This window comes from Rhinoderma darwinii, chromosome 3, assembly GCF_050947455.1.
Source record: "Rhinoderma darwinii isolate aRhiDar2 chromosome 3, aRhiDar2.hap1, whole genome shotgun sequence".
Taxonomy (NCBI): domain Eukaryota; kingdom Metazoa; phylum Chordata; class Amphibia; order Anura; family Rhinodermatidae; genus Rhinoderma; species Rhinoderma darwinii.
Genome location: NC_134689.1, coordinates 160,842,696 through 160,864,284, shown reverse-complemented (window position 1 = coordinate 160,864,284; position 21,589 = coordinate 160,842,696). Strand labels below are relative to the sequence as shown.

The 21,589-nt window shown below is 38.8% G+C and overlaps 1 protein-coding gene across 1 annotated transcript in view; it reads right to left on the bottom strand.

Moving 5' to 3' along the window:
* TRHDE (thyrotropin releasing hormone degrading enzyme) overlaps nt 1–21,589 on the bottom strand; it is a 728,548-nt gene that overhangs the window by 176,914 nt on the left and 530,045 nt on the right. The window contains exons 8-10 of the mRNA XM_075856965.1: nt 17,059–17,124; nt 16,594–16,781; nt 5,898–5,986 (exon numbers count right to left, since the gene is read on the bottom strand). Of these exons, the coding sequence (XP_075713080.1) occupies nt 5,898–5,986; nt 16,594–16,781; nt 17,059–17,124 (343 nt within the window). The remainder of the gene's footprint in view (nt 1–5,897; nt 5,987–16,593; nt 16,782–17,058; nt 17,125–21,589) is intronic.

The following is a 21,589-nucleotide window of genomic DNA, read 5'->3' as shown; positions in this document are numbered from 1 at the left end:
TAATCCTGTAAGTTAAATTCCCAGTCATAGCTATCATCTAGCCATATCTCAGTTATCCCTACTACCGTATGTCATACTTTTCCTCTGACATTAGTAATTCCAGTTTTAAACCATCTTGATATAGAAATGTACGTATATTGACTAACATCGGTTATATAGTGTTAAGATTTTCTTTACTTTTCAACTCAATAGGTGGCATACCATCATTGTATGACAGTATTATCATTTATCTTTTTTTTTTTGCAAATCTTTATTTTCATCGAAAACAAGCAAAACACAGTTTTCTATAGAAATATTGAACAAAATGACTCAAGAAATTGTACATATATGTCACAAAGCAACAATAAGATTGGAAAATGTCCTTCCATAGTAGCATATTATGTAGCACAGTCAAAGCAATATACAATCATATATTAGAAAAGGAGACAGAGAGCTGAATAATGCAAAACAATTTTAACTAACATGGTGCGACATTATGAGCCATTAAACATTATCATACATATACAATGGTTTCAATTATATTAAACAGTAATGTTGGTCAATGGCTTGTAGAAAGAATTACCAAATACAAACAACATCAACAGGGTCAGTCAGGACATATATAAAGAGAATGTGATCATGGAGAAATGACCGATACACAAGCAAACCACTGAGACCATTGAGTTACAAATTGTTCATGAGACCTTGATTCCCAGCTAGATAGTTCCTCAAGTCGGAAAATTAGCTTTACTCTATCTATTTAAATTTCTAGTGTGGGAGGGTCTTTGCTAAGCGAAAGTAAAGGTATAAGTAGTTTGGCTGCCATTATTAAATGTGCCGGGAGACTATGTTTAGATAAGGGGCAGTCCAAACTGGGCAAGTTTAGTAAGTCCAATGAAGGAGTAAGGACAATGGATGAAGAGCAGGTAAGGTTAATTTGGGTTGCGATGGAGGTCCAATAAGCAGAAATCGAAGGGTATTTCAACCATATATGGAACAAGGATTCCGGGGAATGACCACACCCCCAGAAAACATTGGGAGAATCCGGGAATATTTTCAACACCACATGAGGACTTCGGTGCCATCTAGTTACCACCTTATAAGAATTTTCCTGGGTTTTGACGTAACGTGAAAAACCATGTGAATGGGACAGAATTATATTAACCTCTTGAGTGAGAAGGTGAGCTATAAATCTTTTTCCCATGCCTCCAGAATGTTAGGTTTAGCAGTTTTTTTTTATACAATGTGAAAAGTAGATGTTTCGGATGGTTGGGCATGCATAGAAGAGATTCATACCAGGATAAATCTAGTTTTATTGTGAAACTAAGTAGGAATCTCCCTCAAATTTTGTCAAAGTGTGCGTATTGCATAGATGACCAGTTATGTTTAGGGAAGTTAAGGAAAATTGCCTCATGTTTAGGAGTTTGTTGGTCATAAAGCAGGTCACCTAACGAACATGGAGATATAGATTGCTATAACCCCAGAGGGTCGTCATAGTGACTGTCTAGGAAATAGGGTATAAGGTGTCCCAGAGCGACCGGAGAGGGGTATTGTATTGGTTGCAGGTGGGCTTGGGTGAAGTACCAACTGTGTAGCAGTCCTTTTAAAAAAGGATCCTTAATTCCCACATGACTAATCTGGTGTGGTGAGCCCCAGAGTAAAGCTAGTTTTGAAGAAGTAAACGTATGTGAGGCAATCAATCTAGCAAGTTTTGGGGAACTACTTGTAAGTAGTTTTATGAGTGTATGAAATGTATCTGCATGATAGTACATAACCATATCAGGGTAACCAAAGCCTCCTTGTTCCTTTGATAGTGTCAGTTGTTTATAGGATAGACTGAGTCCGGATTGCTTCCAAATAAATTGAGAAAACAAACGTCTTATTTGAGTAAAATATGAAGTAGGAATAAACACTGATGCAGTTTCGAGTTGATAAAGTAACCTGGGCAATAAATAGGATTTGATAAGATTTTTTCCACCTATCCATGATATCAGAGGAATGTTTAAATCTTTGAGTTGAGATATCACCGACTGAAGAAGGGGCAAATAATTTAATGAGAATATCTCTTAGATGTCAACATAGAGTCTCACGCCAAAGTACTTAATGTGAGATGAGTACCACTTAAACGGAAACTCTTCAGAGAGTCCCGAGATCCCCTCAGAAGGTACATTTAGGCTCAACGCTTCACATTTATCGTAATTAGTTTTAAAGTTGGATATATCTGCGAATTGCTTAAACAACTTAAGTAGAGCCGGAAATGCTAACTCCGGTTCGGATATAAAAAGTAGCAAACAGAATTCACTTTGGGCACTCGGTCATGGATTTTGAATCAATCTTTGATTGATAATGATAAAACCAAGACTCAAATCGCTACTAAGATAGAAATCTTCTTTGACTTAAATAATCCATCAGACACTTCTCAAGCTTCTAGATGGGAAGTGCATAAGGTGGTTATAAGGGAGGATTTTATCTCATTGGGTGCCTTCCATAAAAAGCAGAGGAACAAACAAATATGATCCCTACTCTCAAGAATTGCCGATATTGAAAAACTCCACAAAAGGTCATTGGCAATTGCAGAACAAAATACTCTTGATAGCCTTTGCCATTCCCTTAAATACGTCCGCAATATTAAAGCAGTCAGATCTTATCTTAGGTTCCGACATAAATATTATGCTCATGGGGACAAAGGGGGTAAGGTTATGTCAGCATTAATTAAGAAAGCAAAAGAACGCACCTTTATTAAGAAAGTAATCCCGGAGTCAGGCGATTGTGCCACTGAGAGTTTGGAAATCGCTAATGTTTTTTCTGCATATTATAGTAAACTTTATAACTTGAACATTCCGTGTCATCATCATCAACAGATAGCACACTAATACAATCATTCCTAGTCCCCTTGAACCTACCCACACTGTCAGAGGATGATATTGCCAATATCATATCTCTGATCACTGTAGAAGAGATAAAGAAGGTTCTGAGCAATATTACCAATAAGAAAAGCCTGGCCCTAATGGTTTTCCCATCTCTTACTACAAAAAATATTTTGATATTCTAGCAATTCCATGTTAGCACATATTACATCTCTGGCGGACAACTTTCCCATAGTTGTGTCAGGCCGGTGAGAAGCAGGGAAAGGGGGAGATGTTAACATACGTCTGCCATTAAGGTTCCACCCCGTATTATCATTTATCTTGTACTGTTCCATTTGGTGAATTCTTTTTATTCTCTTACTAGGTTTAAGCACCATTCAGCCATAACATTAAAATGACCTGCCTTATAGGTCCACCTTGAGACGGTAAAAACCCTCCCCTCTGTAGGTGCCCCGTGGCATTTGGTAAAAATACATTAGAATCAGATGCTTTAAATCCTCTAAGTTGTGGATCTGACTTATTTTTCCAGCACATCCCACAGATGCTCAATCGGATTGAGATCTGGGGAATATGGAGGCCAAGTCGCCACCTTGAACCCTTTGTCATGTTCGTCAAACCATACTTGAACAATTTTTGCAGATTGAAAGGGGACATTATCCTGCTGAAAGAGGCCACTGTACTTGGTACTTGCTCCGCCACAATACTTAGGTAGGTGGTACATATTAAAGTAACATTTACATGAATATCAGGGCCCCAGGTTTCTCAGTAGAACATAGCCCAGAGTATCACACTGCCTCCACAGGATTGTCATCTTCCCATAGTGCATCCTGGTGCCATCTCTTTCCCAGGTAAACGATGCACACACACACACACACACACACACACACACACACACACAGTCGTTCACATGATCTAATAGAATATGTGATTGATCAGAACAGACCACCATCTTTCATTGCTCCATGTTCCAGTACTGATGCTCAATGTAGCGTCCATGGGCGCGGGCCGTCGGGTTTACTCACCTCCTGATGCCCGCAGCCATGGATCCGTGAGCGCTGGCCCCCATCTCCTTCCTAGAAGACGCCAGCGCTCACTTCTGCTCTGGTCTGCTGGGTCCCAAAGGGTGCGCGCGCACGCTCGTGCCTGGCCTTAAAGGGCCAGCGCGCGCACAAAAGAAGTCGTCATCATTATCAACTGACACGGTTTCCTGGTCTATAAGAAGGCCCCAGGCCTTCTGATCCTTGCCTGAGCGTTGTTAGTTTTCGCAGTCTGTCTTGCAAATGGTCCCTTAGTGTTTACCGTTCCAGTTGTTACCCGTGCCTTGTTACCTGTTCCTGTTTACCGTGCTGTGCCTTTAGTATTGAGTCTGCCACGTCCTGTGTCATCTGCCACGTCCGGAAGAATCCGTCACGTCCTGTGTCATCTGCTACGTCCAGAGGAATCTGCCACATCCTGTGTCATCTGCCACATCCAGAGGAATCCGCCACGTCCTGTGTCATCTGCCACGTCCGGAGGAATCCGCCACGTCCTGTGTCATCTGCCACGTCCGGAGGAATCCGCCACGTCTGGCGCAACCTGCGGATCCTGTGTCATCCGCCACGTTTGGCGTTATCTGCTACACCCATCTCCATCACTGCCAGAGCTGCGGCCACCATCTGGACTATCCAGGTACCCTTGTGCGTGACATTGTTTTACTGGGGTTTCCTGTTGTTTGGCCAGTTGCCTCCCCGCTACGGCGGTCCGGCCTAGTGGGTCCACTAACCTGCTTTGTGACACTCACATACCCATTGCAGGTGCTTTTAGCAGTGGACAGGGGTTAGCATGGTTACTCTGACTAGTCTGCAGATTATCATAGTCAACATGAACTTTTTCTGTGAGAGAAGACCCCGTGCATTAATGATCTTTGTACATTCATCACACTATGCCCGGTCACCGGTTATCCTTCCATGGACCACTTTTGGTAGATATTAAACATTGCACACAGGGAACATTCCACAAGCCATTTTGATGATGCTCTGACCCTGTCATTTAACCATTACAACTTGGCCCTAGTCAAATGTGCTCTGATTCTTACTCTTGCCCATTTTTCCTGCTTCCATCACATCAACTTCAAAACTGACTTTTGACCTGCTGCCTTATATATGTTACCCCTTGACAGGTGCCATTGTATCGTGATACTCAATGTTATTCACTTCATCTTTCAGTGGTTTTAATGTTATGTCTTAATGGATTGGAAGTGTAAATTATTAAGTTTAAGGGAGCACTTTCTCACATTAGTATATGAGTTGATGTACAGATGTAGCAATATAATCTTTGACATATAAACGTTGACACTTAACACATTAAATACACATTGGTATGAAACTTTGACTTGAGTTTTTCAATGGCAATTTTGTGTTATGTGAAAAGTTAGCATGCTGCAGCAAGTTATTAGGGTCAAGTTATAGATTGCCACATTTGTATAACTTTGTTCCTTTACTAAATGCGGCAATTATACAAAAGCGTTTTCCCTTCATTTAACAATACGTTTTGCTTAAATGGAAAACCTCTTTGAGTATTCAGACTACCCCCCTTTATTTTAACCAAAGTGGAGGGCCTCTACATTGAGCAGCTCTTGCTTTTTATACTCTAATGAACCATTGCATTCCTACATTATATAGATGGACCATTTATGTCACTGATAATAATATCTGCTTGCCAAGAACCACAGCTATGGGTACCCTCCCAAACAGCTCATTGTCAGGAAACCTGTGAAATAAAAAAGGTTCTAAAAAAAAAAAGAAAAAAAAAAAGAGACATCCCCTTTAAAAATGTATCATTGGGAAGGTGACAAATAAACAACACAGTACAGTTGTGCAGACACTATTTGAAAATAGAATATGTATGTAATCTACTGCTTTTTTTAAAAATAGTAACTTGACAAGCTGCTTAAAGTTCAAGTCCACTGAAAGTATTACGTGTTTTGAAAGACAACAGTAAAGACATTAAAAACATTACAAATAGAAGATTAGCAACTTTTCTTTATCTGCAGGTACTGAGACATGCCCTTACCTGACTTGTTAGATACCCATAAAATTTTTTGGGGAGAGATGTGGCTGCTATTTCCTACAGCGATGGTTAATGGAATATGCCAAAGATAACTGTAAAATAAAAGAGAAATATGCAGGAACTAATAAGCTTATATAGGTAAGTGAACAATGTAAAGCAAAGAACATATGTTAAGGGTTTTTGTATCCCAACAATTAGTAGTTGCTACCATGGGCATGTCCTACAGGTTTTTATTGCTCTTTTTGACACATATTATTTATGTTAAGAAGGGATTGATTTTCCTATAGGCACGTGAGGTCCATGGACTCTACGAGTGGCTCAGGTTAATTTAAATTATAATTTTTTTTTATAATGGTGAATTCTTCTTACAGTAATATGAACTGAGTCCATATTCCATGTCAGTTATCTACAGCCTCAAGCTGTCTACTATGTATATATCACAAACAACAGTGGGCAAGATTGACAGTCAACGTGTATATTGAAATCAATATGTACAAGTAAGGCCTCATTTACACGAGCGTAATATACGCGCGTGCTTTTCACGCGTGTCGTACGCACCTATATTACTCTATGAGGCAGTGCAGACAATGCGTGAATTTTGCGCAGCGCGAGTGCGTTGCGTAAAACTCACGACATGTTCTATAATCGTGCGTTTTTCGCGCATCACGCACCCATTGAAGTCAATGGGTGCGTGAAAACCACGCATGCCGTACGGAAGCACTTCCGTGCGAACTGCGTGATTCGCGCAAGAGCTGTCAAACTGAATGTAAACAGAAAAGCACCACGTGCTTTTCTGTTTACAAACATCCAAACGGAGTGTCAAATTAGAGATGAGCGCACCGAACTTCACCGGGTTCGGCCGAACTCGTTTTGACCGAACCCAGCAAAAAATTTTCCGCTACGCGACGTCAGGAGACAGTCACTGTCCACGGTGCTGAAAGAGTTAAACTGGTTCAGCACCCTGGACAGTGACTTCCGATCACAATATACATAAACGTGTAAAAAAAAAAAGAAGTTCTGACTTACCGATAACTCCCGGCTTCTTCCTCCAGTCTGACCTCCTGGGATGACAATTCAGTCCAAGTGACAGCTGCAGCCAATCACAGGCCAAGCACAGGCTGCAGCCAATCACAGGCTGCAGCGGTCACATGGACTGCCGCGTCATCCAGGGAGGTGGGGCCGGATGACAAGAGAGGGACGCGTCACCAAGGCAACGGCCGGGAGACCGGACTGGAGGAAGCAGGAAGTTCTTGGTAAGTATGAACGTCTTTTTTTTATTCACAGGTTGGTGTATATTGTGATCGGAATTCACTGTCGAGGGTGCTGAAAGAGTTACTGCCGATCAGTTAACTCTTTCAGCACCCTGGACAGTGACTGACGTCGACTAGCCTCATCTCTATGATGGCGGCTGCGCGAAAATCACGCAGCCGCGCATCATACACTGATGACACACGGAGCTGTCAAGTGCCTTTTGTGAACACAAAACGCTGCATTTTTTTGCGTGCGCAAAACGCACACGCTCATGTAAATGAGGCCTAAGGCTGGTTTTACACCTGCGTTGTGCCATTCTGTTGTTCTGCTCTGTCATAAGAACAGAATAAAGGAATAACGGAACCAACGGTTGCAGACAGAACCTATTGACTTTAATAGGTTTCGTCGGCTTTCAATTGGGATGTCCGTGATTTTACCAGACACAATAGCACAGCTTGCTATTGCCTCAGGTAATCTCCGGTAATCCCTGCCGGATCTGCGATGGAGGCCCCTAACGGAGCCTCCGATGCAGATGTGAACGAAGCCTAATAATAAAACTTGACTGTCTTTCTCAAATAAATTTCTTTACTATAACTTTAGGTAGTACAAAAGAAAAACAGTTAAAAACATCACAGACAATGGTTAAAAGCAATTTAAAAAAATCACAGACATGTGCAAGACCCAATTTCTAACCTCTTGTTAGGGGACTAACCCCACACATGGATACAAATTAGTAATAGACCATAGGACACAAAAATATATATTTTGTCTAAGGGAACCAACAATTGTTGAATACATGCAAGCATAACAGATGGAAAGAAGCAATGCAATGTCAAAAGAGTGAATACATTTTAGAATAAAGGAACTCACAATAGCTGTCTCCAGTGTAACTACGGCCCCATGTAGGTGAAAACATCTCATGTATATCGCCGTGTTACCGGCATCATCAGGGATCCACTATCTGGGATAGTTTGCTTACTACTGTAGCCTGGATGTTAGCAAGCCAAAATATTTATCCCACCCAGGGGTAATAAATTACACCTGAACACAACTTCTTGTAATTGAACATACCATTTGCTGGATTTCTATATAACTATAAATAATTGTTTTGTAAATAAAATGTTTTGTGTTCAAAAATTGGACCTTTATTCAGATCATTTTAAAGTCTCTCACCAGTAAATCCACAGTGAACTGCGGATGACATGTTTTCCCTAGATAACTCGTACTGGGAAAAAAATGCTTGCATACTGTAGATAGCCTCAGTGCACTTGGTAAGACACTGTCAGATATTGTACTATAGTGCCGCACAGCTAGCGCCACACAACCTCTCTTGTACCTGATTACATTAAAATGCCATTTGGTCCAAATATATTTAATATAAAAGTGTCAGGATAAGCTCTCTGACAGTAAACCTTTTCCACTATCCATTGTATAATGTCCAGTCCCTGTTGTCTAATGTTTTAGTCACTAGTTAGTAGTCTATGGTATCCAGTTATTTAGGGTTAAGTCAATGGTGTCAAATAGTTTCATGTACAGTCCCTTGTGTCAAGTTGGTTAAGTATGAGCATGATGGGTTCTCTAAGTTGTGGAAGTGGTGTAACTAAGGTACAAAAATATTATGTTAATTACTAGTAGAATAAAAGTATTGTAAATAGTTATGTTATATGCACATGTATTTAAATTGGAGATGAATGCCTTAGATTCATTGTAAATGTGAGAATGTGTGATGAATTTTTCAAATTTGAGCCATATTTAATAACATGATAGTATTTTAATCAACATGAAATGTTTTTCAGTTTATATAATTTGTCACCTTTCATAAGTAGCATGTCAATTAATGATCGCTATGATAAATATGCAACATTTTAGCGAATCATAACTCATTGGCAAAGTATGTGACAGAATGATCTTTCTAACCACCTGTACTTGATTTGCAAAGTTGTGCAACTCATGAATTTTGGCTAATAAAAAAAGCTTTAATTATATTTGTATATACTAGGTCTACCATGGTAGGGGTTGGAAACTTATTTATATGGAAATGTATAAATAAAAAAGTTAACATAAAATACAAAGTAATGTATAAACACCTATTATTTTACTGGTTTATCTGTTCTATGTAAACAGATATTTTGCATAAAAAATGTAAAGCTTGGTCCACATATATAGTTTCCACAATAGAAAAAAAATCACAATCTTATATTCATCCATATTTAGTCTGTCACCGTCCTGTCATTCCTTTATTTAACTGATATCATTGTCTCTTCCACTTTAGTCAAGTAGCAAAAGTGGTTGTCAGGTTTAGGGCCTGTTCACATCACCGTTACCCTTCCGTTGAGGTGTTCCATTTGAGTTTTCCGTCGGGTTAACCCCTCAACGAAAAGGCAAACAAAAACCTAAGCTTCCGTTTGCAACACCATTGATATCAATGGTGACGGAAATGTTGCTAAAGGTTTCCGTTTGTCACCGTTGTAACAGGGTTCTGTTGTTTTGACGGAATTAATAGCGCAGATATTGATACTGTCAAAAACTACTAATCCCTGTCACAATGGTGACAAACGGAAACCATTAGCTAGGTTTCCATCACCGTTGAGTTCAATGGTGAGGGAAACGGAAGCTTAGGTTTCCGTTTGCCTTTCCGTTGAGGGGTTAACCCGACGGAAACCTCAGGCGGAACCCCTCAGTGGAAAGCAACTGTGATGTGAACACAGCCTTAGAAAACCTATGTAAACTACCCTGTTTGGTAGTTCAGTTAATACTTTCTGATTTAATAGAGGGAGTCTCCTATTCAGGACCCTTTTTTGTTAACCAAAGTGGAGGGTTGCTACAAAAAGCATCTCTCGCTCTCGAGAACCTGGAATATAGGTGGAATATATATAAGCAGACAATTGCTGTCAGCTACCACCACAGATTACAGCTGATTATTGTGGGTCCCAGCAGTCAGACACCCTGTGGTAAGCCTATTGTCAGAGGATGCTTCTAACAAAGGCATTGTGCAATAAAAGCAACTTTTTTATTCAGGTATTTTTTTTAAGTTATATGTGTTCATAAGTGAGGTGCATGATAACAAGTATTAACTTTGCAGATACAGTTTTCCAGCTTTCCTAGTTGTGTAGCAATATATCCTCTTTGCACATCTCTACATATGCAGTATTGGCAACTTTACTATTCAGGAGCCTGAAAAAGACTGTCACTTTTGAAAGACACCAATGGAATTTTTTTTGGGTATTAACAATCTGCATGCACCACATGTACTGGGAGTTAAACTGGGAGTCACTTGTTAAGAAGGATTTGGGTGTACTTGTAGATCATAGACTAAATAACAGCATGCAATGTCAATCAGCTGCTTCTAAGGCCAGCAGTATTTTTTTTTTTTACAAAGCATTAGTGCGGCTTTATCTGGAAGATGCCCTGGAGTTTGAAAAAATACAAAGATGAGAAACGAAACTAATAAGGGGCATGTTGAATCTTAGCTTTGAGGAAAAATTTAAATAATTAAATTTATTAAAGGCCCATTTACACGGGTGACTAATCGTCTCAATGATCGTTCTTACGAACACTCAATCTTGATTATTGGCCCATATAAACAGGGCTGCAATCAGCCGACAAACGAGAACATGCTCATTTGTTGCCTGATTATATAGTTTGAATAGCCTATAAAATAATCATTGTTAGCTGCACATCTCCCAGTGTAAACTATGCTGACAGTGATGCAAATTGATGGGGACCGAACTATCGTATTAACGATCGTGTGTCCCCATACAGAAGGCATCAGCCCGTGTAAAAGGAGCTGTTAACGAAAACCGATTGACTTGTTATATCGTTTATCACCACTCGTTATGGGCAGAAATCTCCTCGTGTAAACCAGCCTTTAGTCTTGAAAAGAGCCATATAAATGCCCTTTTACACAGACATGAAGCAGACATGAAGCAAATGCTACAGGGAGCTCTGTTATCGATCGGCGTTCATTTAAAGCTGGTAAATGCGGATATGATTAACTTGTATAAGGGGAGATATGATTAACTTGTATAAGTATATAAATGAAGCGCACAAAAAATATGGTGAAAATCTATTCTATGTAAACTATAAGACGCAGTTTATAGCAAGAATAAATCTGGCTAAAAAGTCCCTGAGTCTTATAGTCAGCAGTCCAGGGACCCGCCAGCGCCGGGCCCCCTGACCGCTTCTAAACCCATTCCCGACCCGTGATGTGCTGGCACATCATGGAGAGGGGAGAGGATCATATATGGAGCGCGTTCACGCGCTGAGCCCGCTTAATACACTGCAGGTGTCAGCTTCTGACACGCTGCCCTAACGGCCAGGATCAGCGATGGTGCTTTTCCTGACCGTTTAACTAGTTAAATGCCGCGGTCAATAGCGAACGCAATATTTATAGTGGTTTTCCCATGAAGGACATTTATGACATTACTATAGGATATGTCATAAATGTCAGATAGATGCGGGTCCCACCTCTGGGACCCACATCTATCTCTAGAATGGGGCCCCTTCAAACCCCGTTCTATCTTACCCGGCTCTGCTGTCTTCCGGCCACTTCCTGGTTACATGGTCGAGTTACGGAAACTGCGTAACTCACTGAGCTATGCAGTTTCCGTAACTCCCATATAACTGAATAGTAGTTACGGAAACAGCGGGGCTCACATGCTATGCTGCTTCTGTAACTGCCATTCACTACTATGGGAGTTACGGAAACAGCATAGCTCAGCGAGTTTCGCTGCTTCCGTAACTCATCAGTGTATTGTACCAGCGATCTAATGATTGCTGGTTCAAGTCCCCTAGGGGAACAAATAAAATGTGTAAAAAAAAAAATACAATTTTTCAGTAGTGTCAAAAAAAATGTAAAACTTAAAAAAAAAGCCTTTTCCCATTTTTCCCCAAGCACAATGTAAAAATAAGAAAAATAATAAAAACATTAGTATCGCTGAGTCCGTAAAAGTCCGAACCTATTACAATATAGCATTACTTGACTCACACAGTGAACGGCGTTAGAAAAAAAAATTATTTAAAGCCCCAGAATCGTTGTATTTTGGTCAACACAGCACTAAAAAGAATGAAATAAAAGGTGATAAAAAAATCGTAAAAAATGGTGCTAATAAAAACTACAGCTCGTCCCGCAAAAAATAGGCCCTCACACCGCTCAAACTATGGAAAAATATAAGCTATGGTTCTCGGAATGTGGTGAAACTGAACAAATCATTTTTTTTAACCAATAGTTGTTTCTTTTGTAAAAGAAGTAAAATATGAAATGTTTTCCTATTTTCTGTTGTCTAATACCTGGGGGCGTCTTATAGTCAGGTGTGTCTTATAGTCCGAAAAATACGGTAGATAATTTCTTAGAACAAAATATCATCACCTATGTCAATGTATAGAATTCTTGTTTAAATATTGATCCAGTCTGATCGCCACTTGGGAACAGGAGGGACATTTCTTTTTAGGACAGATATTTTCATTTTTTTTTACCTTCCTCTGGATCATTAGGGGTGAAACAAAGTTCTAAAGTTTACCTATATTCCTTCCCTTTCTCCCATCCATTGGGTAAACTTGATGGACATGTCTGAACCATACTATGTAACACAGACCAGTCGGGGGAGCAGTGACGCATCACTATGCGAATGCCAGTGGAGGTGAATATGTTTTTTGTTTTGTTTTTTATATCCTCTTCTTCGTATTTCTTTTTCACAGTGGCAAATCCTGCTGAAAATCTGTACTACATCAAATACAATTTGGTGCGGATTTTCAACCGGAATTTCCTGCAATATCTTAGTCAGATCTGCTGCATAGTTTTCTGAAGCAAATCCAACCCGTGTAAACATAACGTAAAGTATTAATATCAAGTGTATACAAAATTAATGTAACTTTAGCATACCATAATTCTTAGAGTCTCATCACCTTCCTCTTTAAGTAAATACTATAATGTAATATGCCTTTAAATAGTCTGTATAATATGACTAATGACTCTGGACATGACAAGTCACCTTGTATCCAGAACACATATATTTCTTGTTATTAAAATAATTAGGTTACCTGTATCTCTTTGTCATCTCTTTGCCTTAAACCACTATTATAGTCGTCATGATCTATCACATCTGGTTTCTTGTGTCTGCAACTAAATTTCAATTATTTTCTTATACTGTTTCTAACTTCGGACATAGGTAAGTTGTAAGTTTGAAGTAAATACATATGCTTCCTTGTTATGACTATGGCAGATGTAATTGAAACTAAACACTTCCTAGAATTTCATAACATTCTTTCATATCTCTTTGGAGTAGTATATTTAGCAAATTTTCAAATCTCTAAGGCTTCATACAAATGGCAGTATAATGGCACTATACAACCTATACGTTTTGTGGGGCCAATAGGATGTCTATGATGCCTTACTGTATCCTTATATGCCCTCAAATATCATACGGAGGCATACAGAGCATTTTCTGTCGACTTACATGCAAATCTAATTTTTTTTAAAAATGCCTACTCCATCAAACACCTATTATAATAATATAGCACATGGTGCTTGGACATCATTTAGGTGTTTTTTTTTTTTGTTAATTTTTTCAAATACATAACACTGGACTCACGAGGACAAACAGACAAAACCGCATGTTTTAACATATGGTTTTGTAATGTGGTTATTGTTTTCTACAGGTGAAACATGGTGTTGGTTTTTTTTCAAATCTCTTTTTGTTAAAATATTTTTGTCTTTTTTTTTTTTACCATAAATCGTCATATAAAACAAGAAACAACAATAGTTTGCATGGTAACTCTGACAGAAAAGTAAGAAGACCAGATTCAGGAATTATGCATCTAAACAAATGCTAAGGGACACAATGATGATTTAAGAGCCAGTCATTCACTACACTTTCTAATCATGTAAGTTGTAGTTGGTCTAAAGGGGGTTTTACACTGGGCGATAATCGGGCAGACGATCGTTCATAGAACACTCATTTCCGACAATTGCCCTTTGTAAACAGGCCAGAGATCAGCAGATGAACGAGAAAATGCTTGTTCATCAGCTGATCATATCGTTTTAAAAAAGTTAAATGTTATCATTGTCGGCAGCACATCTCCCTGTGTAAACAGGGAGACGCGCTGCCACATGATAATAATGTATGGGGACGAGTGATCAGAGTAACGACCGCTTGTCCCCATACATACAGTGAATATAAAAAATCTACACACCTCTGCTAAAATGGCAGGTTTTTGTCATGTTACAAAATCAGTCCAAGATGAATAATTCCAGAACATTTTCCACCTTTAATGTCACCTATAATCTGTATAATTGTATTGAAAAACAAACTGATATCTTTTAGGGTGAAAAAATAAAAATAAAGAACAAAAATAATGTGGTTGCATAAATATGCATACCCTTAAACTATTACTTTTCTGAATTACCCTTTGACTTTATGACAGCATTCAGTCTATTTGGGTAGAAGTCTATCAGCATGGCACATCTAGACTTGGCAATTGTTGCCCACTCTTCCTTGCAAAAGCGCTCCAAATCTATCAGATTTTCAATTGTATTCAGGTCTGGGCTCGGGCTGGGCCATCCCAAAACGTTGATGTTCTTCTAGTGAAGCTATTCTTTTGTTGACTTGGAGGTATGCTTTGGGTCATTGTCATGCTGAAAGATTAAATTCTTCTTCAGCTTCAGCTTTTTTAGCAGAGGCCTGCAGGTTTTGTGCCAATATTGCCTGATATTTGGAACTGTTCAGAATTCTCTCCACCTTGACTAAAGCCCCAGATCCAGCTACAGAAAAATTATGTTGAGTTTGAGTCTTGAGTTCAATGTTTAGATCTCTGTACGCCATAGTAGGTTCCAGTTTACCCGCTGATGTTTGTTAAAAGATTGCTCCTCTAGAGTCATGGTTGGAGTTAGAACTGTTGCTTTTTTAAAAAAAAAATTGTCCCTATCACTTTGTGTGCCAGATGATTGTTGATGACCAGGACAACCTCTAGGTCACTCTACTCCTATTTTGACCATATTTTAATGCATATAGAAGAGTGACAAAAACACTTTAGGCCCGGCTATTGCATTAAGCTAACTTAGCCAGTCATTTATTGTAGGTAAAGGTACCAATGGTGCTAGACCAAAGACAAATTAGATCCAGGCTCTGTATGTAGTAATATCTCTGTGCAGATTAGTCCTATGTTAGGTAATGTTACAGAAAAAATTGGGCCAACGACCTTATGAGCAATAGACAAACGCAGTATGAATCCCTGATGGGGAGAATCGTGCAGCAACACAGGTATGGTGGTAGAAAGAAGGTAAGTGCCAAAAGCTGAGGGAGCTTGGAAGGCTTGAGGTACTTAGGAAGCTGGGGTGGTCTCACATAATTTTGGCTGAGCGGACCTTCTGGGTGGGTAGGCCACAGCATAGTCAGGTAGACCTGTGTGATGGACACCTCCTCTGGTGTGATAGGGTATATCAAGATCAGGTAGACAGGGTGACTTAAATCTCCAAGGTCCTGCAAGCTGCGTCTGCTCCAGCGCAGATTAGGGCTCATACACTCCCCAGGGGCTGCGCTGGAATGTCTGTCAAATTGAGGACGTAGCTCCGCTCGGACGACAGGGCTGCACTTTCAGACATCAGTTTCTCAAAGTGGGGTGTTGTCAAATAACTCCCCAGGATGGTACAGACCTGCCATGATGTCTAGTTGCCAAGAATCATTTGGGATTAGCTAGTCTTGATTCTCTAAGTGAATGTAGTCTCTAGATGGCCTGGAAATCAAGACTGTGGCGTCATTGCACAGGCTAGACACAGCTCTGGAAAACAACCAAGGCAGGAGATACTACCGTTGATGTGTTCACCTGTAAAAAACTCATGGCCAGTGATCACACGGCACAATAACGGTTCATGTAAATCCAGCCTTTGGTTTAATGTTTAGTGATATCTTAATTCAATGAGGATGCATGTTTTTAATCAGATCAATCTAATTGTGAATTAAATATGTTCAGTTACTTGATTCATTTAGTAAGATAGGTAATCATTCAAAAGCGTGATATATATACTCAGGTTGCCATAGTGCAAAGATCAGAAAACATTCGGAGTAGTAATACAGAGAAACAATTGTTCACAAAAGTGCAAAATAATTGGGGACATTTGAATGGGGAAAATAGTCTTTAACATCATTGTACACGCCTTTTTGACAAATTTGCCATCCTGTTATATTTGAATTTGGATTTATAACAAAACAAAGTAGTGGCACTCATTTCTAATGCAAAGTGTTAAATAATAAAATGAAATAAAGAAAAAAAATAAATGAATATTAAAAAAAATATATATATATATTTAAAAAAATCAATAAAATATACCAGAAATAAGATGTGATTTTTAAAAGAATAAAATCAGATATCATTAGTCATACCATAAGATGAAAATTTAAAATGAGGATGCAATGTGTACTGTATAATATAAACAACATAAAAGCAACTGTACCTATTATTTCTTTGCTCGAGGTCTCGGATATTTACATCTATATTATATAAGAAGTGCTCCTGAGTAATTGTTATGCCATCATCCACAGTCTCATTTCTTATTATAGTTATGACAGGATATCCCATTTGTAGTGTCCACTGATCCATCACTTCTTGAATGTTGACAGATTTACCTTCATTTTTCAATACCTTAAAGATAAGTTAAATTAGTTCTTCTTGGAGAAAAGCAGTCTGCCTCCCTGTACAACCCTTTATTCTGCTGCATCTGAATGCAATTGCAGGTTTTATAGTGTGTGTGTATGTGTGTGTGTGTGTGTGTATGTGTGTGTGTGTGTATGTGTGTGTGTGTGTGTATGTGTGTGTGTGTGTATGTGTGTGTGTGTGTATGTGTGTGTGTGTGTGTGTGTATGTGTGTGTGTGCGTGCGTGCGTGTGTGCGTGTGTGTGTCTGTTTGTCTGTTACTTACCTTTGAGAGGGTGTTCCATAGATCCTTTCTTGCAGCATTGCCATATTTATGGGTTGTTAAGTAATCCTATAAAAAGGAGAGTTTATTGAGGACTTTATACTGAGATTTGCAATTGAAGATAAATTACATATTGAAGTTTGTAAAATAAGATAAGCATCATAATAAAATTAAACTGTAGACCTGAAAATCGAAGGGCTCTAATATGTACACATGATTTATTTGACTAGTCATGGATAAAATGATTAAATAATCTTTTTATTGAATAATTTGTGATTTGGTACATTCATACATACATGTTGATCCATTAATTGATTTCTTACGTAACACTTTATGATTATCCCACAGATCTGGGGCAAAGTCTCTTAGCATTCAGTTCTAGAATAATTACAAAACTCATAAGAGAACCAAACTCTCCACTTCTAGACAAGCCTTTGTTAAAAATAATTTCCTTATGTTTATTAACCCTTTCCCGACCGCCCACTCTCTTTTAACGGCAGGTGGTGAGCACTCCAGTAAACTCATCTGCTAAGCAGGAGCTGTAACTTACAGCTCCTGTACTTATAGAAGCCTTTTGAGTACAGCTGATATCTTAAAAAAAACTCAGCCTCCAGCTGTTTAACCCTTTGATCTCCACAGTCTGTGACCGCAGCATGATCAAAGGGGACTCCCCTCTTCAATCATGTCACTGGATATTTGGTGACATGATCTGAGACTGGGATAAACCTCTGCAGTCAGCCCTGGGGTCCTAGAAAGGACCCCAGGGCTGTCTGTTCAGTAATCCTGCTGTTCTGGCACACAATGTGCTGCCCTAACAGAAGCCTGTGTCAAAGTGGTACAGTGTAATGCATTCGTATACAGTAGTATGCTAATACATTATAAGTGAAAAATAAAGCTGAAAATAAAGTAATCCCTTCATAGGATTAAAAAAAAATGTCCAAAAAAATTAGATAAATAAAAAAATGGCCAAAAAGTCATTATTTTGCATAAAATATATTTGATTGCACATTCATTACATAAAAACAAAAAACCTACACATATATTGTATCTACACAACCAAAATCACCTGAAAAATTAATTTAACAGTTTGTTTAGCGTGTAAATTATAGCTATATATACATATATATATATATATATATATATATATATATATCTATATATATATCTATATATATATATATATATATATAGATATATATATATATATATATATATATATATATATATATATATATATGTATATATAGCTATAATTTACAAACTAATACACAATGAACAGTGGTAAAATGATGAAATAAAACCAAGCATATAATATGAGATCAAGATGAAGTCACAAAGATACAAGTGCATATTATACTTCACAGCATTTGACAGTAATGATTATTATTATTATTACATGATATATTTTAGAAATTAAGGACAAGTGAATTAACTCAGGGCATTGCTTTGTCCTGGAGCATTTGTAATAACATTGACATTGTTGAGTTATCAACCTGAGGCTGATTTACAGGAGCTATTGTCTCCAGAGACTAAAAAACAATTCAGTCTCCACATCAGTCATTTTATAAACTAGCTTGCCATCACAGAAAGCAACGCATTGTAGCTATCTTAAAGGTGTCGTATGTGGACTACCAAAGCACTAAGTAAAATCCAATTCTATTGTTACAAAATTCCCAATGTCAATTTAGGTTTCTTTGATACCGGGAAAAGAGATTTCTTTCAATTAGGTTGACTTTCACATCAGGTTAAAAATACATTTCACATTTCCAATTTACTCTGATAATATTGATCTGTTTTCTACTAATATAATCTATCCATCTACATACTTCCCAACCGTCCCGGATTCAGCGGGACAGTCACAGATTCCGGGCGGTGTCTCCCTGTCTTGGGCGGTCGGTGGTATATCCCGGTGTCAACTGTATCTGCGTCCTCAGGATGCAGATACAATTAAATCCAATGCTGAAGCAAGGAACCATCAGCTCCTTTCTTCAGCATTCACTGTATGAAGCGGCCGTGAGCCGCTCAGCACAGACAGGCGCGATGCAGTGGTGTCATCGCGCCTGTCTGCGCTGAGCCGCTCATAGTACAGAGCGGAGGAGCAGAGCTCTTCCATTCATCATGGGAATAGGGCAAGGTAGGGGAATTTAGATTGTGAGCTCCAATGGGGACAGTAAAAAAGAGGACCTCTCTACAGCACTGCGTAATATGTTGGCACTATATAAGTAACTGAAATATATAAATAAAAAATAAGTTGAACACAGTGTAAATAGATAAAAACTATTCATTTCTAAATGGATTAAAAAATATAAAATATATATATTGGTTAAAAACAAAAAGAAATATGGGAAAATATGAGGAAGTATAACTTGTGCAATCAAATGTCCCTGCCGTCCTTCGGAATGACGATCGGTAAACTCCGATGGGCGATCGTAGTAAATGAAGAATGGGAATAAAAAAACAAAGGAACAAAAATTAGAGTAAGCCTAATTACTCACGATCCGGTCTGCAGCAAACCACACGGTGTGTGCAACAGCCGACATCGTCACTGTTGCTATAGTGATATGTAAATTGCTACTACGGTGGCCGAGAGGGGACTCAATAGTAAGTTTGGCATTTGACTTGTTACGGACAGATCAGTTCTAGAAGAGGATAAATGACACCTTGAATGATGCTAATCTAATGACGAACAATAAGTACTATGTAAAGGTAAGTGCTCAAATTAATTTAAACAAATATAAGTATATAAATAAAAAATAATGATGAGAAAATAGGGGGACTGATGCATCATGTTAGTGCTGACCATAAGAGGATATGTATGATCATCCTCTATTTTTAAAGCTGTTTTGGTATTAAAAGCGATATTTGGTTGAAATGTTTTTTTTGTTTTTTTGTATATTACTATGAACAAGGCAAAATCTAATCTAATGAAGTCTTCCATATATACATCCATATATATATATATATATAGATAAAATTTTATCCTCCTACAACCTCCTGTATTGGCGGTAACCGTGACGGTTTTAACGGTTTGGACCTGGCTGCAGCTGATTATTCCTGTTACCAGTACTGTGCCTGTAGCTCGCACAAACTTACAAGGTGAGCAACTGCATTACCCCCTTGCTTATTGCACAATCCTCCAGCATTTATTTTTCACTATGTGGTGCCGTCCTTCTCTATTTTCTTTCTTTCCGGCTTCACAATGTATGGGGCAGCTATGGGGCATTACACTGTATGGGGGCTGCAAAGGCAACATTATACTATATGGTGACAGCTATGGGGAATTATATTCTATGGGGGCAGCTTAGGGGATATTATACTCTATGGTGGCAGCTAAGGGGGCATTATACTGTATGGGGACATCTGTCGTGGCATTATACTGTATGGGGGCAGCTACAGGGGATTATATTGTATGGGGTAATTTGTGTGGGCGTTATACCATATGAAGGCATCTGTGTGGGCATTATACTGTATAGGGGCATCTGTGCTGGCTTTGTACTGTATGGGTGCATTTATGGGGCATTACACTGTATGGGCGAGGGCTATTTGGCATTATATTGTATGGGAGGCAGTATGATGTACTGTGTGGGGGCAGCTATAGGGGCATCATACTGTGTGGGGGGTTCTATGGGGGCATTATATTGTGGGGAGGCACTATGGGAGCATGATACTGCGTGAGCTGAACTGGGTGTGTATGGCCAGGGATTGGGCAGGGTTAAAGGTGTGGCTTCAGTTGTCCCTCTTTGCGATACTTGAAAGTTTGGAGGTCTATCTATCTATCTATCTATCTATCTATCTATCTATCTATCTATCTATCTATCTATCTATCTATCTATCTATCTATCTATCTATCTAAAGTTCAAATACAATGTCAGCCGCACAGCCTTGTGAATCATGGATGGGTGCCAACCTGCCCAGGTCAGAGCTAACAGACTTGCTGTAGTAGAATCCAAAAATCAGGCAGCACTCCAAGGTATAAGCAAAGTAGAAAAAGGTGCTTTATTGGTCCATATACACACAATTAATCCATGCTCCAGAACTGGAGACAAGCAGAATCGTCTCTTGGTTACTGAGGTTTTGGTGTTGCATTTTCATTCATGTCAATAGCCATACACAGGTGACAGATCTTTCCATGTTATCCACTGGCAATGATACCCATTGCAAAGCAACGGCTTGAACATATTCAAGACTCATCAAATAAACAGCAAAGACAAAAAATCACTAGGGAGTCTAAAGGACTCCATTAGGAATAATATTAATGATGTTGAACCCTATTTTTCTGCTGGACTTTCCTTTTAAGCTTAAAGAATTGCAATGATATCGTAGGGAAAGCTGATCATCGTTGGAATCATCCATCGTTGATGATTCCAACTGGTCTCAGGGAGATCTGCACTCTGAAAAGGTAGTGTTTGAACTCATAAGTTGGTCGCATTGCCAACTCATAAGTGTAAATCTTCTGTATGTGCAAGACTTTGGCCAAAAAAAAAATGCAAGTTGTTGTTTAAAATATTATTACACTTACTAAACCATTTTTGCT